General features: G+C 34.5%; 7 protein-coding genes across 10 annotated transcripts in view; 5 read left to right on the top strand and 2 right to left on the bottom strand.

The window, feature by feature from the left end:
- Window positions 1-696: 696 nt before the first annotated feature.
- On the top strand, window positions 697-2535 carry LOC9321576 (protein MARD1). Of its 2 annotated transcripts, none has more exons than XM_021031061.1 (3): window positions 697-1232; window positions 1423-2156; window positions 2236-2327. In XM_021031061.1, exons 2-3 carry the CDS (start codon window positions 1426-1428, stop codon window positions 2249-2251), a joined length of 747 nt encoding a protein of 248 aa, XP_020886720.1. In that variant the 5' UTR covers window positions 697-1232; window positions 1423-1425; the 3' UTR covers window positions 2252-2327. The 2 variants fall into 2 exon arrangements, with proteins under 2 accessions (XP_020886720.1, XP_002885510.2); XM_002885464.2 differs by having other exon boundaries at window positions 698-1232; window positions 2264-2535.
- A 7576-nt stretch (window positions 2536-10111) lies between these two features.
- On the top strand, window positions 10112-10893 carry LOC9321575. Its single transcript, XM_002885463.2, has one exon. The coding sequence runs from the start codon at window positions 10386-10388 to the stop codon at window positions 10716-10718; it is 333 nt and encodes a 110-aa protein (XP_002885509.1). The 5' UTR covers window positions 10112-10385; the 3' UTR covers window positions 10719-10893.
- Window positions 10894-18106: 7213 nt separating this feature from the next.
- LOC9319439 lies at window positions 18107-19116 on the top strand. The gene has a single exon (XM_021031068.1). The coding sequence runs from the start codon at window positions 18468-18470 to the stop codon at window positions 18966-18968; it is 501 nt and encodes a 166-aa protein (XP_020886727.1). The 5' UTR covers window positions 18107-18467; the 3' UTR covers window positions 18969-19116.
- A 66-nt stretch (window positions 19117-19182) lies between these two features.
- On the bottom strand, window positions 19183-21986 carry LOC110229902. 2 transcript variants are annotated; one of them, XM_021031038.1, is made up of 4 exons: window positions 21904-21986; window positions 21686-21765; window positions 20647-21191; window positions 19183-20566 (listed from the first exon to the last, which is right to left on the bottom strand). In XM_021031038.1, exons 2-4 carry the CDS (start codon window positions 21742-21744, stop codon window positions 19359-19361), a joined length of 1812 nt encoding a protein of 603 aa, XP_020886697.1. In that variant the 5' UTR covers window positions 21745-21765; window positions 21904-21986; the 3' UTR covers window positions 19183-19358. The 2 variants fall into 2 exon arrangements, with proteins under 2 accessions (XP_020886697.1, XP_020886698.1); XM_021031039.1 differs by having other exon boundaries at window positions 21686-21768; window positions 21905-21922.
- A 576-nt stretch (window positions 21987-22562) lies between these two features.
- LOC9321573 (pre-rRNA-processing protein TSR2 homolog) lies at window positions 22563-23917 on the bottom strand. Of its 2 annotated transcripts, none has more exons than XM_021031071.1 (3): window positions 23082-23917; window positions 22913-23001; window positions 22563-22730 (listed from the first exon to the last, which is right to left on the bottom strand). In XM_021031071.1, exons 1-3 carry the CDS (start codon window positions 23311-23313, stop codon window positions 22680-22682), a joined length of 372 nt encoding a protein of 123 aa, XP_020886730.1. In that variant the 5' UTR covers window positions 23314-23917; the 3' UTR covers window positions 22563-22679. The 2 variants fall into 2 exon arrangements, with proteins under 2 accessions (XP_020886730.1, XP_020886729.1); XM_021031070.1 differs by having other exon boundaries at window positions 22563-22846; window positions 23082-23679.
- Window positions 23918-23978: 61 nt separating this feature from the next.
- On the top strand, window positions 23979-24347 carry LOC110229927 (late embryogenesis abundant protein 32-like). Its single transcript, XM_021031101.1, has one exon. The coding sequence runs from the start codon at window positions 23979-23981 to the stop codon at window positions 24345-24347; it is 369 nt and encodes a 122-aa protein (XP_020886760.1).
- An 867-nt stretch (window positions 24348-25214) lies between these two features.
- LOC9321572 (late embryogenesis abundant protein 32) overlaps window positions 25215-25589 on the top strand; it is a 5903-nt gene continuing 5528 nt past the window's right edge. Inside the window, exon 1 of the mRNA XM_021031100.1 lies at window positions 25215-25547. Within this exon, the coding sequence (XP_020886759.1) occupies window positions 25215-25547 (333 nt within the window). The remainder of the gene's footprint in view (window positions 25548-25589) is intronic.

The following is a 25589-nucleotide window of genomic DNA, read 5'->3' as shown; positions in this document are numbered from 1 at the left end:
TGTTGTCACCTAACAGTGATAGACAATCACATAATCACCATATATATATATGTGTGAGACGTACAATTTCTTCTATATTAAATGACATGCAAGACGTAAACAACTTTGCGAACTTCTGTTTTGAAAACGTTTTTTAGTACATTATAATGTGAATTCCTAATCAAAATATGAAAAGTTATGTAATACTATATTACACGCAATAAACCAACATATATTTCAATATTTGTAAATTGTGATAGTACTCCTCTTTAACAAAAAAAAAAAGTGATAGTACTCCTCCATTGATAGATTAGTCGTAACTCGTACGATATACAACAACACGAGTATTTTCAACTTCTTCTTTCTCATTAAAAATTTCTAAAGTTCCTTTTCTCTAAAATAAACAAATAAAAGAAATAAAGAATATAGAAAGAAAACTATAAGAAAAATCCAAAAAAAAAGTGATAGTACTCCTCCATTGATAGATTAGTCGTGAGTGGTTCTTTGGCATAACCCAAAAAGCAAAATAATAAATCAGTAAAGAATAAAAAGACAAAATAACATCAATAATAATTTAAACAATAAAAAGAATTTAGGAAGTTCCACTGGTGAAGTGGTTTTCTTCACCCACTGAATTCTATTGTAAATTAATCTCTCTCTCCCTCTATATATATGATTCATATACACAGACTTTACACAAAATAAAAGACAAAAAATATGAATATAAATATTAGTATTTGATAACAGAAGCTAGTAATAAGTGTGTGTCTCTTTAGTGCTCTCTGTTTCTTCTGCTATGAAAAAACTTCATGGCGAATTTTGAGGATATGGAAGAGAATCAGTGGGTCTGTTTTCTATTTTCTTTTCTTTTTCTCAGTTCATCGAAACTATAACCCACTAAACAAATAAACCAAATTATTTATTCATAAAAAGCAAAAAAAAAAATCAATTTCTTGTTTTTGTTTCTTTCTCCAATCTCTCTTGTGTAACGTTTCATGTTACAACACTTTGATAAATAAAATTTTAGTAAGAAAGTGCGAGTAACTCGGGAGTTATAAAAACAAAAACAAAAAAAACAATTTATATAAAATAAAGCTTTCGTCTTTTCAGTTACTTTTTTATTTCATTTTCTCTACTTTTCTCTTTTGTCACACTTTCATTTTATTTTTTTCTCAAATCATGGAGGCAACAGAATTGCATTAGCTTCATTTTCTCTCAAACTTCCACAATCTTCAAACTTTCTGATCTTCCAGGTTAGTTCATCATCCAATTCTGCATAATTGAGATATAAAGTTATGATTTTTATGTGTAATTTGAGTTATAAAGTTATTATTTTTATGTAATTGAGTTATAAAGCTATGATTTTTATGTGTAATTGAGATATAAAGTTATGATTTTTATGCGTAATTGAGTTAAAGTTATGGTTTTTATATATTTGGGCAGTGAATGATGCTAAAGAAGAGATCAAGAAGCAAGCAAGCTTTAATGGCGGAACCAAACCAGAGTCAGAATCAGAAACAGAGTAAACCGACGCCGTTTCCAAGGCTATTCACAGCTTTTAGTAGCTTTAAAAGCTTCACTGAAAACGACGCCGTCGCGAGTCCAACTTCGATTCTCGACACCAAACCTTTCTCTGTTTTGAAAAACCCTTTTGGATCCGATAACCCGAAAACCCACGAACCCGAAACCCGTCTCAGACTCGAACCCAAAAGAATCGGACTCGCCATTGTCGATTCTTTAATCCAAGACGAAACACCCGAACCCGGACCGAGATCCGGGACGATTCTATTCGGGTCTCAGCTTCGGATCCGGGTCCAGGATTCTCCACGTTCCTCGTCGGATTTCGGGATCAAAACGAGGAATTCTCAACCGGAGACGAAGAAGCCGGATCCCGGGTCGGGTCTTGGATCGCCCAGAATCATCTCCGGCTATTTCTCGGCGAGCGATATGGAGTTATCGGAGGATTACACATGCGTGACGTGTCACGGGCCTAACCCGAGAACCATTCATATATTCGATAACTGTATCGTAGAGAGCCAACCCGGCGTCGTTTTATTCCGGAGATCCGACCCGGTTAACGAATCGGATCCGGATTATTCCCCACCCGACAGTTTTCTCAGTTCTTGCTGTAACTGTAAGAAGAGTCTTGGACCTCGTGATGACATTTTCATGTACAGGTTTGGCTTTTTTTCTTCATACTGTATTTTACATAACAATTTAATGTGAAATTGAATATTAATTATGGCTAATTAATAGTAATTTTATGTGGTGATTTTAATTGCAGGGGAGATAGAGCTTTCTGTAGCAGTGAATGCAGGTCCATAGAGATGATGATGTCAGAGGAAAATGATATTAAATGAAATAAGTTTTTATTGAGTTATATATAAAAAAAAGTTATGATAATGACTATGATTAATAAAATGTTAAGATATGATGAATTTTGTTTAGTTGCTTTTGTTTTGGTTTGGAGTATATGTATCTATGTGTATTATGTGTCTACATGCATAATCATATATACATGTTTTACTTTAATGTTACTTTAAATCCTTAATAACAGTAGAGATCACATTAATTCAATTCCATTTGCGGTGTCAAGACAGAAAACTAAAACACGAGATATGATATCTCTATCCTTTTTTTTAAAGAAAAAAAATCTGGTCGTTTCATGTTTTGATCCTCGAAATAAGAAGTTTTGGACCTAGACTCGAATCTTTTTGGATTGGCAATTGTAACATGCTATTTCTCGTCATTAGCGTTTGAAATCGTGATTTTGAAAATCTCATTAGAAAGTCACCGAGCTATCGACGCTGGTATAATATTTTTACTTTTAACAAACCATATTTTGATATGTAGATAATAAACAATGAAATGACAGTTCAGAAATGTAAAAGACAGTTGCAAAGATATGTCACATTGAGGGATATTCAATGGCTAGGTTACGTAGAAATGATGTTCTAGATCAAGATGCTATATGTGATATAACAACTTGTACTATGGCGAAGAGCATCATCTAATTTGATTTGATAATCAAAATCCTATTCCCTCCGTTTAAAATTAGTTGTCGGTTTAAAAGTTAAATTTTGTTTAGAATTTATTGTCGTTTTAGGTTTTAAATGTATATTTTTGATATATTTTCCAATTATATTCCTTAACTCTTAATTTAATAATTAATGATATTATATAAAACAATATACTGTATTATTAACTAGGGATAAAACAGAAAAATTGAATATTTTCTTAATAAACGTGAAAAAATCTTAAACGACAACTAATTTAAAAGAGATAGAGTAGGATCAGGAAAGAATAAGGAAAAAAAAAAAAGTTTAAAATTCAAAAGTCCAAGCCCGGATCAGGCTATTACTATTCTGGATCATGGACCAATTATGTTTGGCCCTCTATTGATTGATTAAACTAAAGCCCGAGCCCGTTTCAAATATTCTTGTTTTCGACTGAATTTCATAAATAACATAAAATGCTCTCTTAAACGGTCTGGTTTAATCCACAAACAAACCGTACTAAACCGAAGTTCTATAATGTATGGTTTTCGTTATTATTATGTTTGAAGTAAAAGCAATTTGTATGGTTACTATTGGTATATTCTTTTATCATGATTTTTTTAGTTGAACATAAATCAGCTGGATTGACTTAAACACATATTAGTATTATTACACGTAGACCCAAATAACACTCTCGCTAACTTGTTATAAGCTTAGGAATAGTTTACTAGTTTAGGCTCCCGCAGCTCACCAAAAAAAAAGTTTAGGTTCCCGCAAGTCCGCAACTCGTAAAGTCGAACCCATGAGTCTTACAAAGTCCAACTTTGAAGTCAGCTTATGGCCCTACGAGTGGCGGCTTGATTGGCTAATACACGTGGTGGGCCAGATAAAAGTCTTTGTTTGACAATTTGTTCTATTGTAGTATTGTATTTTGAGGTTCATAATACATTTTTCATTACCGTCCCGGTGAACAATTCATTTGGTAAAAACTGTATAGATACATCATGAAGTAATTCAAAATTCTCTATAGCTTCCATGTCTTTAACTCAATTTTTCACTATAATCTCAGCCAAGTTCGACTAGGCTATAATCGCGGATGTAGATCAGTTAATATGACCATGATTTTAATGAAAGCTTGTTAAAACCCGAGAAAGATTGAGATGTCCGAGAGAGCTCTAGGATAAGAGTTTACAAAGGCAATTGTATTCCTTTTTATATTACTAGTATAGTATTATCTGATCATTGGAGAGGTACATGATTTATCCTAACCCATGTTCTAAAAATCTCCGCCTAACCTGATTACTCCCCGCTTAATCGCTAGACCTACCCTATCCGTTTCGATTAATGACTAATCCCTTAAAGAAATCAGTTACCCGATTATTCTCCGCCTAATCCGATTACTTTCCGCCTAATCCGATTACTCTCTGCCTAATCTTAAATATCCCGATTATTTTTAGATTCCAAGTATAAAAAAACTTTTTATTTTTGTTATTCAATCATTTAAATTAGGAGTTTGTGATGTTTTATGTTCAAACTTTAATAAAAATCATAAATTTGTAATAAAAATCATAAAATTTTGTCTCAAAAATACAGTTTTATGTGTTTACTACAATTATGAAAACAATATTAGATTAATATGTTTTAAAAATATTAAAATAATCCTAAAACTAATCCCCGATTTTAATCTGATTTTCCGATTAAGCGTTAGGCCCATACCGAATGTCCGACTAGCGTCTAGCAATTTTTCAAACAAGGATCCTACCAGACCACGCTTATATAAGTGCAAATTTGCATAGTATTTTGAATGGACACCATATTTTATAGAATATCGAAAACATAATTATTAAATAAATAATTTCGAGGGTTTGCACACATAGGCTTACAAAGAAAGACAAACCCACATGCATTATGCATACATGTATACGTGAAATTTTATTTTTGGTTATTACTTAATATGCGACCATTAATTGAATCTTCTACTTCATAAAAAAGACACAAAAGCTACCTTAATAAAATGAATTATAGCTCAATTGGTTCAATAAGTAATAAAGGCTTCTCTATTCCGCTAATTTTGTCAAAAATCCAATCAAAGCGTCATTGTATTAATTATCAAATCACATGCATGCCCGAATAGGTTGATGATGATAATTAATTTATACAAAATTATCAAACCTAACTCAAACATACTCCATATTTAAAAATAGTTAAAACTGAGGTTTTCTTTCTTTGGTTAGACATTTTGTGGAGACTAAACATGTAACCGAAAACAAACTAGTATACGTGATTTACCATTCTTTTTATTTTTTTGTTATAAAGATATCCCACAATTTTATTATTATCCATTTTAGGACATACATGAATGAGACATGTGATGGGTAGGACAAGCATTTCCAGTTTGCTGCAAGGTCGAGAGGTTGAACGGAACCCAACGAACCTATTGGACGTATGAAACCTGTTCTTGTATCCACCAATCAATTTTTCTACTCATACTGATTTTGCTTTTATGTCTCAAGATTTTTACTAGTCACACACAAAAGAATCCAAAATATGAATTTCTATATTCCCTGTATGGCTGTATCAGTTTTATCTTCTATGGTGATCTTTTTATTATTATTTTAATTATCTAGTTGGGTTAATAGGCATCCCCACATGCATATAGGTATGGCCCTTTACTACAACATCGTTGGTCTCATATGCACACATGGCAACTATAGCTGACTCTTGTTTCATTCACAAGATTCATATTGCTTATAATTGGTTGTGTGTGAGTGTGATTCCTGGTATCATCATTTTCATGTAATTATACAAGAAGAGATCATATATATACACAATATTTAATATAAGATAGTTATATATATATATATATCACTCGACTTAACCTCTGACAGTGAGTGTATAACTATCTAATCTAATCTCAAATGTATACATTCGATCTATTTACTTTATGTTTCTAATCTCTTACATGTAACCTCCTAATAAGAACTGATTTTGACTTTTGTTTCTTAATGTAATTAATATGACTTTACTAGATCATCATTTATATTGGCCAACGCTATAATCATTTGCAATCTTTTCATTTCCTTAATTATTTTTCTTCAATTATTGAGATTGATGTTAATTTTTGTAGAATATATGTAAGAAAGACCAACTTGGCCATGGCAGCAGGCAACTAAATATTATAGTATTAAATATAGTGGATGAGAATCATTATATGACTCACGTTGAGTGGTTGATTGAATGCGTCAAGTTTGAATGTTTAATATTGTCAACTGAATACTAATGATGTTCTTAATTATGTACAGACTAAAATACTACTCCCTCCGTTTCGTTTTAGTTGTCGTTTAAGGTTTTTACACACAAATTAAGAAAATCATTAAATTTTTTGTTTTACCCTTTATTAATATATTTTATAATTTTTTCATTGGTCAAAACATTAAAACATTAATGACAAAACATTAATTTTCACCAAACATTTGCATTGAAAACCTAAAACGACAACTATTATGAAACAAAATTTTAATCCTAAAACGACAACTAAACTGAAACGGAGGGAGTATTAATTAGGGCCATTTTGGAAAAAGAAAATCTTATGGCAGATACTCCCAATCCAACCAAATTTATTTATGTTTCCACCGCAACCAATCCCATTATAGATTTGATTTGATTAGCTATCCAACTCTTCTCATGAATAAATTTGTTATGTATATATATGGCTGACATATTTATAAATATGTACACTTAAACCGATAGTACTATTAGTTAGTCTTGTAACTCTTCTTGTTGCATATACCCACATTTTCTTTGAACTTGTACACTTAAACCGATAGTACTATTAGTTGGTCTCCCTTTTTGTTACGCGTGTGAATGAAGTAAAACTCCTATAGCCCGATATGATTATGTCCATTGAAATTAAAATTAGTGACATGATTCTTGAAAGTAACTTGAACCAAAACCACACGAGCGTGGCTACATATATGTAAAATATGTTCATCCTCATAATCATTAGTGGCATACTTTATACATGCATCATCAAGTTTTAATTTGCCATAAGAATCATTTAAGTCGAAACCTAGCTTAATATTAGGGCTTGAGTTGCCACATAAATTTCTTTCACCGATTTTGACTAGTAAAACCCATTTTGTTTATGTTTTTCTCCTTTATCGTAAATTACATCGTGTTTCATTAAAAGGTGCTTACATGATTGTAAATAGTGATTTTACTATCTTCCATAGTCAAGCCTAGCTATCCACACATAAATGAACTAAATCGTAGCACGATAAATGTTTTGAAACTTCTAAGACCATTTCCAATCGTTAGTTCTATTTTTTTGCACTAAATTTGGAGTGCTCTAAAAATAGAGCAGATGTTTGCTCCAATAGTTGGCTCTATTTTTTGCTCCAAAATAAATATTCTATTTTAACATTTTGTTTTAATTCTTCACATAGTCCTTTATTTTTAAAGTTTGCGAATTCTATCCACTTAGTTTATTTTTAAGCAAATATCTAATATAACCATATTATTAAAAAATAAATTTTATTACAATACATAAATAGAAGATCAAATGCTTAATATATTTTTATTTAAGCCTCATCATTAGTGGACCCGGAAGCAATCTACAGGATTATTAAATCACTTGTTTATGGTATGTTAAGTTTTTTTTAACGACAAGTTTAATCATTTTATGTAGTTTTAGTTTATCATTTTCATTTGTGATGGCATTATTTTCTAATTTAATATATGTTATTGTTATATTTTAAATTTCAATTAATTTAGTAACTATGATTTTTAATATAAAATTATGTATGTATATAACTTTGTTTAGGTATAATGTGATATTATTTTAAAATTGAGGGAGTACTTTGTAAATTAAAAAGTTGTGCTCTAAAAATAGAGATATAAATAGTGTTGCTCCAAATTATCGAACACTATTCATATCTCTATTTTTAGAGCAAGATATAGAGCACCATTGAAGATGTCCTAAGAAACTAGAAAAAAATAATGGAAATACCATGCATACTTTTGAGTTTGAAGCCTACATTTAGTCTTAAAACTTTAATTCCTTGTTCAACAACTTGCTAAAACGTTATATGTTTATTAGAGTACTAGTATATAATAACAAAGCATTATGGAAATATGATTCAGAAAAGTAGTCAATGGAGAAAAAAGTTGTCAGCATTATTGCAAGACAACGTCGGAAGTAACGCTCATGCTCATGTCTTGTAACTCTTCTTGTTGCATCTTATTCACAAATGCTTTATATTTTTTAAAGGGAAGAAATTGCCCAAGTTGTTTCATAAATATGTTGTTTGTTTTCTGTGAAGATATCTTATATTAGTTACATGTATCATCCGTTCTTATGAAGCCCACTTGACATGAATCCTAAATGAATCTTCAACACACCCATTTGACATGGAACTGCTTACACATAAATATATAAAGTATTACTGGCGATTTATTTTTTTGGTTTTAGTGTTAAGATCTATTACTATATATAAGTATTAATGTTGTTAGCAAGCATTTCAAAAATAAATATCATGCATACTTATATGTGATGTGTTTATTTATATACATTAGTAGTGCATGATGACAGGGCAAATCTAGACAAATCTATGGCTGAAAGACAGTCACAAGCTTAGTCAAGCAACTGTCGAGAGAAGACATGACAAATAGGGTAACTGAAATTAACTAACCCTACGCTACATTGCATTCAATTTCTCCTTTTTTTCTTTTTTTATTTATTTATTTATTACAACAAAACTTTAACTGCCCACAGTTTATGCCTCGAGAGTATGCCATTGAATAAATTTATATATCTCTACTCCAAGACAAAACCTTTAACCACAGACCACCTTGTGTATATATTTTTCTAATTATGTAGTATTATTTAACTTAAGATTAGAAATTATTTAACATTAAAGAAATTATAAATTATGTTCAATACGTTTCTAGGCCTAAAATAATGATAGATTCGAAAAAGAGGGAGTAAAATAGGCAGATTAGTTTTATCTAACTTTTCTTTGTTTTTAACAACTTTTCTTTGATATAGTAGTGATACTGATACTACTACATTATTAGCTTTTAGTAGAACAACTTTTTTTTTTTTTTTGTGGCTAGAACTCATAGGCCTTAATTATTGTTCCTTTTTTTGGGGACGAGTGTGTTTGGATCTTTAAGCCGACCCATCTTTTAAGTTTAAGAGCATTATGGGAATTTCATATTCATATGTATGTATATTACTCAGCTACAATTTATCTAGTTAAGTCGACAAGAAACTTTTACAAAAGCAAGCAAAAAAAAACTCCAAGCTTAGGTGACTATCACTTTATAAGCAATAACAATTCTCTCATAAGTCATAACCCTAACAAATTCTGCTTTGACTAATAGAGGTAAAGCAAGAAAACTGATGATAAAAGCATATACGAAGATATTTCATGTATATGTGTTGTTTATATATAGATAGATAATGGTACGAATCATATGTATGTGTGTGTGGATATAACAATTGTGGAGGAGATTGAGAGAAGTGTGGTATAATTGGGTAGGTGAGGGACCCTCCTAAATTCAACCACCTTTGTCTCTATTTCCACCATCTTATGTCCCTTAGAACATGGAGCAAATTATGGCAACTCCTCTACCCTCTCTCTTTTTATTTTTATTTTGCTAATTCTTTATAATCTTCTTTATATTTATAAAATTATAATTTTATAATTTCCTGGTAATGACTACTTTTATAGACCAATAATATTACATATAATAGTTTCTCAAAAGTATATAAAAATGAAAAATTGTAAACACATTTAATTTTTTTAAAACGCCCATAGATTTTTCGCCAAATTGTTTTCCTTATTGCCATTGCGACACCATAATGTCCGAACATGGCTACGTAATTGGTTACTGAACCCACGATAGATTTATCTGACAACACCGGTGCTTGATTAGAATCTATACATAGTTTCAATGATTCATATGGTTTTTAAATATTTTCATATACTCAGTATTTTATTAACTTTCCTTCGTTAATTAGTCAGTTGAAAATATCATACAGTATTTACGACCGTCCAAAAAAAAAACAAATTTACGACCGCCCTTTTTATTTGTGTTAGTATCGTCGTTTTGTCACTATCCAGATATAAAACATATCATTTATATTGTTTGTAAAAAAAACCAATGTAACCGTTAGATTGATTACTCTATCTGCCCAATTATACACCTCGCTCTAGATTATAATATTATTTATTGAAAGTGTCGAGAGCCGGCCAAAATATGCAACATATAAAGCGATTAACTTTGGTGTTTTCATTACCCACAACACAAAACCATTCTCCATCAACCATAAAAAAAAAAAGAAAAAAAAAACATTTTTTGTTGTTTGTTTGCTATATTGAAGCTTATAGGCTTTTTTGGTGAAAAATGGAGATTGAATCTGTGAGATGCGAGTGTTGTGGGTTAATGGAAGATTGCACACAAGACTACATTAGTGAGGTCAAATCTAACTTCGACAACAAATGGCTTTGTGGTCTCTGCTCTGAGGCCGTGAGGGACGAAGTGAGTCGCCGGAAGATGACCACCGTTGATGAAGCCGTTAAGGCCCACGTGTCGTTTTGTGGCAAGTTCAAAAAAGATAATCCGGCGGTTCATGTGGCCGACGGTATGAGGCAGATGCTACGTAGGAGGTCCGGTGACTTGACGACTTCCTCTACGTCCAAGAAGTTTGGTAGATCTAACACCACCAAGTTGTACTGATCCATTTTTCTTCTATTTCGTTAATTAATTAATGTATAATATTTGATGCTTCTTTTTTTCTTGTTTTGTTTAATGTCATAAATAATGGTCGGTGATGCTATAACTAATCAATTAATTTCATTCAGACTTGTCATTTAGTTTCCACTGATCAGTTCGATCTCTATAAACTTTGATACTTCTCTTAAGCTATAAACATGGCCAAAATTTATTTATTTTTATTAAAAAAAAAAAAAAACATGGCCAAAATTATCCATGAGAAAACCTGTAAGCATTTGCTTGGTAACCAAGAAGTTCTAGAACATGCTAAGTTAGTAATCGAACTCGTGATTCTGAAAAACCTATATACACATTTGGATGGCTCAGTTGACATACTAACGCTGCGAAAGTCTAATGACATTTTAATTTATGTTGGCCGTTCACGATTCTATACTTAAAGACAAGTTCTTTAATCCGTCACTTGCTACACAAAAACTATCACATTCGTCAGCTCCTTAAACATCTTTAACGTTTCTTGAAGATTACACACTTAGTCCTCTTTGGTTTGGTCATATATATAGTCCAAGCATTTACAAGACCACATTGAAAGTACTTGTGAAGAGACATAAATATAAGAAGTTTTCTTTGATAATAGTCTACACTTTTCTGATTTTAAACCCTTCGATCATACCATGCGTTTTCATTGAATATTAATTCTGCCACAAAATTTCCACAATTCCATCAGACCAGTCTCCACAACCGCATCGGATAGAGCACCGAGTGTAACTGTAACCATTTAGAGTGATATTAAGTTCTTACCTGTAAACCTACACTTTTAATTTGGGCTGATAATGGGCTTTTCAAATGTCTAAACAATGTCTATTATTAGTGATCACAAATGTAACAGAACTCATCAAATAGAGGCCTAATTAAGAGCTCTATCAGTCTATCTAATGGACTTCAAAAACTGGAACTCTGGAAGAGACTTCATCAAATATCCATCAAATGTTTTTATTCTACTTTTATTCACACCAGCTATTGCCATTGAAACTTTTATAATCTATATTTTATTATTTACGTTAACTGATATTTTGATCTAGTGCAATGCAAATATCATCGATATAAAGCCAATCGTCTAGCAGAGAGGTTAGTATCCTATGCATTTTTGTTAGATTTGTTTTTTTTTTGTTTGTTAGATTGTTGTCCGGATATAGTCAGTTGAGTGTGCAAAAACACCAAATCCCAATTTTTAATTTTTTTTTTTCTTCTGAATTTATTATTTATTGCAAATTATGAGAACTGTTACATAGACGATTTTACAACGGACAATTCCTTCCGACCCTTATTAGATCCACGACCTCTTTCACCTTCTTCACCTCCTTCATGCTCACCTCCTTCACCTCCTTCTTCATGCTCATCTCCTTCACCTCTTTCTTCATGGACACTTCCTTCTCTATGTGGAATCTTGGCGAACGGCTATAATTGTACATCGCTGGAGATCTCCTGCACACTTGCCTCAAATAATCTGCAAATTTATTAATAAATTGCAGTATCTGGGACTCGAACCCCAGACCTCTAGGTGTATAAGCATTAATGAACCCTTAGTCAATCAATGGACCAAGGGGGCTTCCACCCCAATTTTTAATTTAGACATTTTTTCTTTTGTATTTTAAGGTCCTAGTTTTTAAAAAATTATAATCTACTCCCTCCGTCCCACAAAGATAAATTTTTTAGAAAAAAAATTTGTCCCACAAAGATAAAAGTTTTGTGTTTCCAATGTCAAATTTAAAACAGTTTACTTATTTTACCTTTATTAAACAACAATAAATAATATATTCTTTAAAATATGTTAAAAGATTAAATGGTTAAAATTGTCATTATAAATTATTTTTTAAAGAATGTGAAATTTCTAAAAAATGTATCTTTATGGAACGGAGGGAGTAAGGTCTAATTTTTAAAATATTAAATATTTAGGTTATAACTTCAATGCAATTTTAATATAGCACATGTCCAATAAATTTTTGAGCCGGACTTAGATATAATAAATCCAATATTATTAGAGGATACTAATGAGACTGCGTTCCTACGACACGTTCGAATATAATTCTTTTATTTTATTTGAATAAGTTGAAAGAGACAATGTTCTCTCCTCCTCAGCTCCTCTCATCAAAAAAAAGAAAAGAAAACATCATCAATATAACGTTTAACAATTACATAATTTAAAGTTTTCTAGTCGACTTAGACAATATTCTTCTGTTCACACACATGTCAACATTTATGGGACTTTTTAGTTTCACTTCATATCCTTAACGACTATAATATTTGTCCGTCATATAATTTTTTCTTCGAGTTACACTTACATAGTTACATCCAATAGAACCGATACTGATGCTACATATGATTTATTTTATTATTATTATCTATTTTTAATTTGGGTTTTATATTTCCTAAAGAATAAAACTCAAAAACAAAAAAAAACCTGTTTCTCTAAAATTACATATGTACTATGCATATCTTACGTTGGTTAAATTTAATTATAAAACTAGCATAAATCTTCTATCATTTTTGGGGGTATATAAGAGAAGTATATATAAAAACCTTATCAAAATTCGGGTGAAAGAAAACCAAAAACCAAATTTATGTGGCCAAATTGATAATCTAATGGATGAAAGGAAAAGAGAATCACTTTGGTTCACAAAAAGCAAAATATTCTTTAAAATCTTCTCATAGGAAAGACCAAAGAAGTTTTGTGGCGTCTCTTTTTCCCAATTTATTACTACCAAACATTTTTATGTCTCTATCTTCCGTACGTATGCAATTACATTATGGAATAAATTACTGGGTTGGGCTTTTTTTGAGCTAAAATTATCAATTTCGGTACATCTGCCAGACATTGTGTTTTAGGCATTTTGTCAGCAAACGAAATATCGTTTTTACCCTTGTATCAAAATTGATTTTCTCTCTCTCCGTTGCCCGAAGTCAATTTTTTTTACGATTTTCAAATCAAAATCCGGTAACGATGAAGAGATGAGATGAGACTAAGATGAAGACACTGCAAACGAGTTGGTGGTGACGATGATGAGATTCGGTGGCCATGAGGAAACGACATTGCAAACGAGTTGATGGTGACGATGATGAGATTCGTTGGCGATGAGGAGTCGACACTGCAAATGAGATGGTGATGAAGAAAATGAGATCCGGTGACAACGACGATGACAACGACGGTTTGAGCGTAGGGGAACGACAAAATTCAGACCCTCGCACCGCCCTTCCACCTCCACCTTCCTCCGCCTCTTCTCCGCCGACCCAAATCCACGCGCCTCCCGGTCAGCTACCTCACCCTCATGGCAGGAAGAGAGCCGTCATCTATGGTATCGTTTTTCTCACCACGAGCTCAAAGGCTGCATCAACGACGCCAAGTGCATGCGTCACCTTCTCATCAACAAATTCAAGTTCTCCCCAGATTCAATTCTCATCTATTCAACCAATCTCTCTCTCTCTCTCTCTCTCTCTCTCTCTCTCCGTGAGTTTTGCTTTGTCAAGGGAGATTAAAAACTCAAAACTTTTTATGAATCTGTAAAAGTAATTTTCAAATTTAGTTTTGATTCAATCAATCTCTATTATTGGAGCCCTTGGGTTTACTAAACACACTATCCCCATAGGGTTTAGTTTCCTTTATTCAAGACTTGATTAATTGAATTCATTGGGCTAATCGGAAGATATCGTATTAGTGGCGAAGACATATCGTGAGTCAGAGAATCTAAAGGAGACGTACGTTGATGGATTTGAAGGAGAAAGAGACGGAGACGGAGCGAACACGTCGGTGAGAAGCAATGGTTGTGGTCGGAAAAGAGAGACGGTGAGAAGCAATTGTTGTTCTCAGACCTCAAAGATGGTGTTGGTGGTGGAGAGAAAACTGAGGAAGAGAGACAAGGAGAAAATAGTCATTACCCCAAATTTACAAATACCTATAAACGTAAGTATAGGTAATGGTTCCTTTTTCAGAAGTTTTGGGCCAACAAATGCCTAAATTGATAATATTCCCTTACATTATGTCCACTATGTTACTTTTATAAGCTGCGTTTTTCTCTCTAAATAAGAAAAATTGCACGACTCTAATAATGGAACACATTTATGTGGTATAATTTTTAGAAATAATTAGATGAGAGATAAAGATTTTGGGTCTAATAAAATTTTCGGTAAAAAGTTGTCGGATCCAAAACAACAAAAATAATTAGTCCATTTTTTGCCTTTATTTACTCCTACGCGCCTCTGGTTTTTTTTTTTTTGTCTTTCTCCATTGTTTATATATTCAAACACTTTCATAATCATTCTGCTTCTGATTCTTCGTCTTCCCATATGTGATCTACTTAGATCTCTATTCTTATGCATAGTTCTTTTTCGTCTTCCACATATTTTTTAGATCTCTATTTTTTATTCATAGATCTTCTTAGTCCTTCACATATTTTTGTAGATCTCTACTTTCTATTCATAGATCTACTTGGAGATAATCCCATGCGAAGAGATAATTTTTACGATATAAATAAGGATCTATAACAAGTTTTGGAACTCCACAAATAGATCTACAAAACATAGATACATATTTAAAGAAATTTGTGGAGATTGATAAAGAAAATTAGATAGATAAACTAATAATAACATTACAAATTGTATGGTGTAAAAGTGATAAGGTTATAATTTTTTCCAGTGACATTGAATCCTTTAAAATGAGTGAAACAAGCATTCGTTTCTTAAATTTCGTAGCAACATTCCTTTGGAGATGGACAATACAAACCTCATGTGTTCTTTTTGGATAAACATGTCCCAATTAATTAAGAAATTAATAGATCTATAAATTTAATTATATGTCTATACATTTTCATAGAGTCATATCTCGAACTATATAGTGCTAAATTTATTAATAGAAATCTACTCAATTAGGTTAGTGGTTTAAAAATTATAATTTTCGCCAATACGTTTTTGTTATAGATTCAAACTAAAGTTGGTCACATTTAATGACCGTAACTTCGTTCTATCTATTGACGTGTAAATGTCAATTCAACTGTTAGACATTTATTAAGTGTCAGATTTTTTTATTAGGTGTCAGATTGTTCTTTCAATTTGTGTAAAGCCAAATTTATTTCTCCACTCGCAGCTGTAATATATGCCCTGGTATTATTGTAATAAGTGGCAAAACGAAGGCTGTTTTTACTCTTATTTAAATGTTGTCGGAGACAAACAACCCTATTTTCGATTTCCTAATTTTCTTTCCCGTTTTTACCTCTGAACTAATTCACTCTAATTTTATTTATTTATGGGAATAAAAATTCATTTAACGGTGTAAAACAGTAATTTTGTAAACTATTTTAATCCTTAATTGTAAACTCTTTGCACGTCTACCTCCCTGGGTGTCACAAATACTCCCTCCGTTTCATAAAGAGTGTCGTTTTAAGGTTTTATTTTTGTTTCACAAAGAATGTCGTTTTAGGTTTTCAATGCAAAATTTAATGATTTTTATGTTTTATGACTATTAGTATTCTGCAGATTGTTTTACTATTGGACAGATTATGTTTAGATATATAGTTAATGATGTTTTTATTTAGAAAAAACAAAAAATTTAATGTTTTCTTAATCTGTGTGCAAAACTCTAAAATGATCTTCTTTGTGAAACAGAGGGAGTAGTAAAGAAGAAGAATATCTTTTCTTACACTTATTTTTTATCAAAAAAAAAACATGTTACAAGAATGACTCAAGGAATACAACTTTTAAATATTCATAAAGTTTAAGAAAAAAAAATATTGAGAACTTTTTCATCTTTTTTGTCTTTAAATCAGCACGAAAGCTGTGCATACAATTGTGCAGATTCCATTTTCCTAAATACACAGTCCTACATAAGTACATGTCACTTTTTTTTTTTAAAACACTTTTTCTTCTAACAGATACGAGGTAATCACTTATCAGAAATAATCACAGTGTTTGTTCGTTAACTAATTTTTCGACATATAAATATAAAACATAAGTATGTGATACACTCTAAAACATTAACCTTAGATGTTATCTCGTTTTACCTGAGATGATACAAATAAAATCCATCATTTTCAATATATGAGTATCATTAAAACCATTAACTTGAGAATTGAGATGTTATCTCGTTAAAAGATATAGATTATTTGTTGTAATTGTTTAAATAATGACATAATGACTGATAATATATTTATTTAATTTACGAATCAATAATTAGATTTCATAGACAATATGACAAAAGAAAAAAAAAATAGATTTCAATGAAGATAAGAAGGGCGATTAGAAAGACGATCGCAACTTTACACAAGTAACCGCCGCCGTTAGACATTTTCTCTGGCCGGCGCTGGACTTTTCGGCGTCGGTCGGGTTCCTTTCTATTTATTTAGTTTTGTTCTACTTTCTGTCTCTGTTTCTTTCGATGAGCGACACTTTCTTCCACCGGTATCTCTTCCGATCTATGGTTTTCCTTCGGATGGTGACTTTATCCGTGTTCGTGCTTACACCGACAACAAACATTCACCACTTTCTTGTCAAGTGGATATCAGATCCGAAGGCAGAAGCGAACCCGTCTCATGGGACGGTAATACCTCTGGTCGATGAAAAAGGAACCGTTTTGCGGGAGTCTCAAGTCTATATACCATGTCTCATCCGGTCCTCCGTGGTGAAGGTCTTTTCCGGCGAAGTCGCCGAGGCATATCCGGTATGTATTACCGAGTTTTTATCGAAACTAACATATTTTGTTAGTTTTATGGTAGTCTCCGAAGACCACTGTTTCGTGGCTTTTCGATGGTTGATACAAATCTCTTTGGATTTGTTAATGAGACAACGACCACCACGAAAACCGCCATGGAATCAACCCACAACGGAGGATGGAGATGCGATTATGATGCGAATCAGAAGATCAGATCAACAACAAGTATGGGTTTACGCTACAATCACAAAACTTCATATCTCTTTCTTCAGGAGAGTTCCCAAATCTAGGGTCTTGCGATGTAACGGATGGATCGCAGACTTTGACTTTCGAAAGCGTAAAAGATGGTGCATCGATAAAAAGAAGATGTTTCCCAAGCTAGAGAGTCACACAAGATTGACGGATACGACGAAAGCAACTAAGCATATCATTCGGATTGCGGCGCTTGAACTTTTTTGCTTTTTCGTTACAAATCTATTTGATTGTGTTCATACCCTTATGTTTTAACAATGTAATCTTTGGTTAACATTTAAAAAGTTATGATTTGATGTTAAAAAAAAATAAAATAATAGATTTCATAGTGCAAAAGATATGAAAATCAACTTCAAGAATCTCATTATAGTTTCATGAGTTATTCAGAAATGAATCGCATAATTAAGTTATTATTATTATATTATTATACTGTACAATAAAGAGGGGTATTTTGGTAAATTAAGAAATGCCCTTATCTCATTTCCGATCCTCCTTCTTGGTGCCGCCTTCGCACCCATTCATAAAAAAAGGAAAGACGCAATCTTTTCTTGTCTCTTCCATTCTTCATAAAGCTTTCCTCTTTCACTTTCTATTCTCTTTAATCCGTTTAAATCCAATCTCAAAATCCAATATTTCGATCAAATAATCCACTTTTCGATTACAAAACTCCAACATTTTGCAGATTTGTGTTCTAGGGTTCTATCGTTTTTGTTTATGATTTGATTCCCATCAAGATTCAATCAGTTTTCTCATATCTCTTATTGCTGAATTTGATCCAATCAATCGATAAACCAAACCCAGAAGCTATGAGAGTCCACCCAATTCCCAGAAACCTCAACAATACTTTGATCCATCATCACCATAACCCGACCCGAGAACCCGGAAAGAATCTCCGGCGATTGCCACATATCTTCAACCGTGTTCTGGAGCTGCCATTGAGGTCAGAGGCAGATGTAACAGTGGAAGAGAGACACGACTGTTTTCGATTCGTGGCGGAGACGGTAGGTCTTTGTGACGGTGATGGAGAAATGAGGGCTTATATGGTTGAGATTCATCCGGGTATAACCAAGATCGTTGTTAGGACAAATGGGTCGTCTTCTCTTGGTTTGTCTTTAGACGAGTTAGAGCTTGACGTGTGGCGTTTTAGGCTACCGGAATCTACTAGGCCTGAGCTTGTTACTGTGGCTTGTGTTGATGGAGATTTGATTGTTACTGTGCCTAAGAATGCTGAAGAAGAAGATGATGATGATGGTGGTGGTGATTTTGGACAAGGTATGGGTAGTGGAAGGCTGGTGCTTGTTCAGTGAATCAAGTTATGTTCTTTATGTAATGATGTTGATGATGATACTCTTGAAACATGAGAGAAGACAAAACTGTAATCTTCCTCGTTTCGTTGATATTGTGTAGCCTTCTGTTTTTCTTGTTGGCAATAAAAGAAAGATTGAATCTTTGATCTCTCATTTTGTAAGATCAAGAAGGGTTATTTGAAGATGTATTAAACAAGATAATGAAACACAAAAAGGTCTAATTTTTTCATCAACTAACGGGTAGTTTTGAGTTTCCATAGTACATTACATAAAATAGACAAAAGGCCCAAGTCTAAAATAAGTTTCAAGACTCTTGCAACATAAACCAAAAAGCTACATGACACAACAAGACTGGCTAAAGGTTATAAAGGATACAGGAGGAGGCCAGATTTAGAGGAAGAAGCCTTTGAGAGGAGTGAATTTAGAGAGGATCTCTGCTTCACGTTTGAGTGCATTGTCCTTCTTACATTCCCATTCAGGCTTCTTTGAATTAGCTGATTGAACTTCCTGCACAACTTTCGGGATCGAGTTCGCTACCATTTTCTGACCGTAGCTTAGATCAACCCTCTCTTTCTCCTTGGTCCCGATGTACCGCTTCAACTCAGACCGTCTGGCTTGAAGCTGAGCGATTTGGTCATCGATTTGACGGATTGTCTCAGAGTTTGTGTCTACTTCCATTTGGATACTCCCTAGTTTTTCCTTCAGGTCGCTGTATTCGTATTTAAGCGATGCTACCTTGGCTTTGTTGAGCTCCAGCGCAGAGAAAAACCGATCTGCTTCTTCAATCACCCCTTTGTTCTCTTGGAACACTTCGCTGAACGTTGGAATCTCTTCCATCAGCTTCAATCTTACTATCTCTTCAGCAGTAAGGTTTGGATCTTTCCTCAGTTTAGTTGCTAATGCTGCTATCTCTGCTGCGTCTTTGGAGAGGAACAGAGTAGTGAAATCCTTCTCCAGAAGAGATGAAATCTTCATTCGAGCTTCAGCCCATTCGTATTCTCTCATTGGAGAGCTAACACTAACAAGAACAGACGAGTCTCGCCCAACCTCTTCTGGAGGCTGCTGCATCAGGTTATCAAGAGAGTTCAGGTAGCTGTCAAACTCTTCCGGGTTAACATCGATAGGCGAGTGCGAGACCGCGAGGACACCATTCATAGGAGAGACATAGATATGAGGAATAGAAACATCTTCTTCCTCATAGGTAGCTCCGCGTTTCTTTCTCTTGTTACCAGTCTTTGGTGCAGTAGCAGGCTCACCCTCCTCAGCATTCAGGAAGTTCAAGTCCACAGCACCACCGCGCTGCTGGTTCGAGGTGCGTCTTGCGGATTGTCGAGATGATTTCGGTTTGGTCGAGGATTGCGGACCAGTGGCAGGAGTTGTGGCTCCTTTCTTCTTCTTGTTGCTGCTACCTCGAGTTGGTTTAGGTTTCTCTTCAACAGTTTCATATGTTTGTGTCGGCATTGGTTTCCTCTTCCTTTGGCTGTATCGGGAATTTCCATCTTTTTTCCCATCCTGAGCATTCTCATCATTCTGGCCATTCTGACCAACCTCGGTCTGTACTTCCTTCGGTGTCTCCTCAAAAAGAGACGCAGCATCAACTACAAAAGAAAGAAAACATGTTGAATTGGTTAATTCAAATCACCTACAAAATCTTAACCTTGCAAAGCTATCAAATTACCTTTATTTGCAGGCTGGAAGAGAGCTGGAATCTTCCAGCTAAAAGATGCAAAGAATGCATCAGCATCCATGCCTGGGAAATTCGATTGGAGATAACGAGCAAGAGTGGCTTTGCTTGCGAAAGACTTAGAGACATTCTTTTGCTGAAGCCTTTGAGGGAGAATAAGAAACCTATCCTGATGATACCCCGTGGCAGTCACTCTCCTCCCAACTCTCCAAGTCCAAACATCACCAGGGCTTGGCCAATCAACAGGCGCATATGGCAGACCTTGACCAGTTGTAACCGGCGGAATCGCAGGAAGTTGATTGAGATCAGTTTCCCCGTGAGTGAAAGAGCTGTTGTCTACACTTCTCTGTCCATTTTCCTTTGCCTGAGAGGGCTCTGGATCTTCAATGGCCTCCTCCCTACTGAAACCGTTTTCCCAGAAGTCATCGTTCTCTTGCTGAGTGCGGTCAAGATGATCCGAATCATTTTCTCGGTAAGTTGAAAGCGGGACAGGTTCATTGTCTCGGTAAGTACTGATTGGGACTGGTTCCGTATCAAACCTGCATGCAAATTAGCAATAGAGAAAGTGAAAGAAAAGTGTGATAAATAAAACAAACAACAAAAACATCAAATCATTTGCCTTCTCTATAACACCAATAGACAAACAATATACATTTCATTATATCGTAATGTCGAAACAAGTATATACTCAGGAAACAAGATGAAAAACACTATACTCAACCCTAAAGACACATCCTTTCTGGTAGCAGCAGTTAGAATAAGAACCCTACCGTTTGCTCAAAGTAAGTCTCATCTAAACTCAAGAATTGTTGATGCTTAGGTCAGAATTTTGAACAAATGTCAGCTAAACACTACAATACAAGTCTAAGAGAGGGAAATTGGTTTCATTTCCGGACATAAACCCATCAAAAGCTCTCATTTGTTCAAGAAATCAAAGCAAAGATTCAGACACAGGATAACAAAAACAAAACAGAGTAAACAAAACAAGTTTTTGTCCACAATTATTAACATAGGTATAGAGAAAAAGAAGTACCCAGGAGGATTTTGAACGATCTCTTGCATATCAATCGGAGAGTAAAACGGAGCAGACATGACCACTCAAACCCTAATTTCCTGCAGAAGAGAAACACCCATTAAAGCAAAATTGAGAAAAAGGAGAATTCGGAATCTAAATCAACGGTGGAAACGTTAAAGTTATGAACTTTGTGTGGTTAAGAAGCAGTACGAACAATTTTCAAAAGCAGATCTAACCTTTTTTCACTCTCTTCTTCTTCTTCTGGCTCTGGAGATGTGGTTTAGTCTTGAAGCTGAGATCAAAATGAAACGAATAAACGAGGAATTGTGAATTGACTATTATGCCCTTACGGTGTACAGTCCCTTTTTGGAGGAATTTTGGGTTTTCATGTAATCGACGTGTTGCACGGTAAAGTCTTTTTAACTTTATTGACCGATTTACCGTAATCCTCTTTTATCTTTTGTCAACAAAAGTTTAACACCAAATAATAAACGAAGTTTTTCTTCCAATCAAATGGTAGATACCATAAATCGCATCTAAAATTCGCGATATTACTTTCACTTTGTTTCCAAAATTCATTTCAGAGAAAACCTTTAAAATGATAGTCAAAATATTTTTTAAAACTAATTAGTAACTCACTAATAACTTTGAGTATTGCATATAATTAACCAAAACAACATTGTCAAGATTATGGTATGTTGATATGATGATGATGTTGATAATGTTGTTTATTTGACTCAAGAACCTAACTACATTGATTTTTGTTGGGCTTGTCTAATGTCAAAAACTCATGATTTGTGGACTTGTCACTGTTTGTTTCAATATGAATATTATTGCATTAAATTGGACAATTTACATATGTTTTTCTACATGATGCTCGGTCACTAGGTCCATATACCCACAATCATGATGGAGTGTCTTACCGGTTAATATGAGATTACATTAGGAAAAACTGTTAATCACAAATACAAATGATTACATCAAATAAACATAGATCTTTGATTCATATATTCTATGATGACTGATGAATAACATTTCTTCTCCACCCAATTTTCCAGATTCTCTGTATCAATAACATTGATCTAATTATACACCAAAAATGAAATAAATCGTTCAAGCTACTGCTTAATGACTCCCACGCAAATGTTCTTCATGGAGTATCATCAATTGTTCAGCTACCTAACAAATCACACGATCGAAGTTAATTTAGTAAATTAATCGTCTACATTTTTTAAGAAAAGGTACCTCTTCAATGCTGCCATCTTCGATCTCTGTGTTGAAAGAGAGAAGCAAGCTTTCATGTAGCAAATTCTCTATTTCTTCCACCGTAATCACTGCTCCATATAACAATGTTGATATCAATATCTTCATGATCTTAACATAAATTCGAAAGAAGGGAAAAAGAAAATCATACCGTTTGATTGAGAGAAGAGATGAAATAGATGGTGAGCTAGCTCTTGAGATTTCTTGAGAGAATCATGGCCTCCCCATTGGTTCTTCACGGCCATTTGAAGCCCGCCCCAACGCGAAAGAAGCTCTCTGATGTCTCTCTGAAGAACAGAGTCGTCGGCCACAGAAGGCACGTGCTTGTGATGCCATGTGTCGGAGACCACGTGAGCGTTGAACGTTATTCCACCGGTTCCCATATCTTTGGTCTTTCCGGCCGAAGAAAGCGGGTTCTTCCGCCTTGTAACTCCGTTAAACAAAACGGAGAACAGAAGCTGGAAGATTTTGTGTATGGGAACACAGAGAGAAGAAATACACGTTGTGTTTTCTATTGTATACTCTGTTTTCTAAAATGAAAAAAAAAAGAGAGAAGAAAAAGAAAAAGCAACGAAAAACAAGGATCTAGAGAGATCCGAAGAGTTAGGGGAAGTTTATGAGTTTTGTTAGACCGACAAAGATTTGTTATTTGACTTCCGACATATTGGTGACTTCTGTTTCCAACCTTTTCTTGATGTTTTGTTTTGTCTTAAAATTGAAACGTGTCTACAACAACAAAAATAAGTATTGAAATGTACGTGTCCAATGTTATACGACTCAAATGTGGTAACGTTGGAAATAGGTCCTTTTTCATTCATTCTTAAAACTAGATGACAAATTTACAAAAAGAAAAGTAAAATCCCTATCTCAATCTAAGCTTTATCATCTTGCTATAAAACTTGTAAACTGACGCGAGTGTCCTAGTCACCTTATTGACAAGTGTCAAAATCTCATAATGTTGATCCCATACTCATGCACCTCTCTTTATATAATAGATAATTTCATAATGTTGCTAGGAGTTATCTTAACATAACTTAACAAAACAGAGATGAGCCAAGAGCAACCAAGGAGGCCTAAAGAGCCAGTCAAATACGGGGACGTTTTTGAAGTCTCCGGTGAACTAGCTGATAAGCCCATAGCACCCGAGGATGCAAAGATGATGCAATCCGCGGAGACACATGTGTTCGGCCATACTCAGAAAGGCGGTCCAGCTGCGGTCATGCAATCTGCAGCCACCACCAATATACGCGGTGGCTTTGTCCATCCAGGTGACAAAACTGAGCTTGTCGCTGAACGAGGCGCCACAGTGGAGCAAACAGTCCCAGCTACAACCGTCACAACCGAATTCGTCGCTGGACAGGTGGTTTCCAAAATTACGTACTTCTTTTTCATATATTCATCTTTTGTTTTGGGGTAATGGTGAAGCTTTTAAGCAGAGGTAGGGCGACAGAGGAGGCGATTAGGTTTTCTCTTTCGTTTGCCGCTCGTAAGGGTTCTGGGCGGCCAGCCGCCGTATCCAACCATGGCTTCAGGGATCGAAGATTCTCTGGTGCCGGTTTCGAGCCAATCAAAAGAAGTTTCTAGTCCAAAATCGTATGCAAATGTAGTTGGCAGTAAGCCTAGTCTAAAAAAGTTCGATGTTGATGTCAAGGTAGTCGAAGGGAGAGCCACGGTTGCTGTTCCAAATGAGATTTTAGAGAATTCGGTCCCGCTTTGGGAAGATTTTCTGGTGGGAAGGTTTCCCTCTGTGGCACCACATATTGCTAAGATCCACGTTATTGTCAACAAAATTTGGAATCTTGGAGATAAAAGTATTCGGATTGATGCTTACAGTGTAAATGAGACTACGGTCAAATTTCGCATCTGTAACGCTTCAGCTAGATCACATGTACTTAGAAGAGGTATGTGGAATATTTGTGATCTTCCAATGATTGTTTCCAAATGGACTCCAATCGCGGAGGAGGCTCAGCCGGAAGTTAAGACTATGCCGATGTGGGTTATCATTAAAAATGTTCCCCACTCTATGTTTACTTGGCCGGGACTTAGCTTTATCGCTAGCCCTGTGGGAGAACCGAAGAGGCTGCACCCTGACACGGTGTTGGTGACAAGTTTTGAAGAAGCAAAGATTTTTGTCGATGTGGATCTCACACAAGAGTTACCAAAATCCTGCTATTTCAACGTTAAAGGGGAGGACGTTTGTGTCACTTTTGAGTATCCTTGGCTGCCACCGAAGTGTGGGACATGTGGCAAGTGGGGACACTTTGAAGGAACTTGTTTGGCAAACATGGGAAAGTCTCATGAGAAGAAACAGGGGGAGAACGTGAAAAATGGAGCTTCCCTTGATCCCACGGGTGAAGAAGCGCCTTTGGGGATAGTGAATGATAAAGCATCAAATTCAGAAATTGAGCTTGGTTTGAAGGGAAAAGATGATAGGGAGATTCTGGAGGAAGAGGGAAGTAAATTGTTTTCAGAAATGGAAGAGGGTGAGATCCCTCAATCTCTGAAAACAGGGGCCACAAGCAATTTGAATGAGTCTGGAAATGAATGGACAACGATAACTCAATCCGGAGGGGGACGGGGTTTAAAAAAGTCTGGTGTTGAGTTGGTGTATGGTCAAGTATGTATTGCGTCGCCTACTCGTTATGATGTGTAAAGACAT

This window comes from Arabidopsis lyrata (genome assembly GCF_000004255.2).
Source record: "Arabidopsis lyrata subsp. lyrata unplaced genomic scaffold ARALYscaffold_3, whole genome shotgun sequence".
Classification (NCBI taxonomy): Eukaryota; Viridiplantae; Streptophyta; class Magnoliopsida; order Brassicales; family Brassicaceae; genus Arabidopsis; species Arabidopsis lyrata.
The sequence above is the reverse complement of the archived record's forward strand: the minus strand, read 5'-3'. Positions and strand labels throughout refer to the sequence as shown.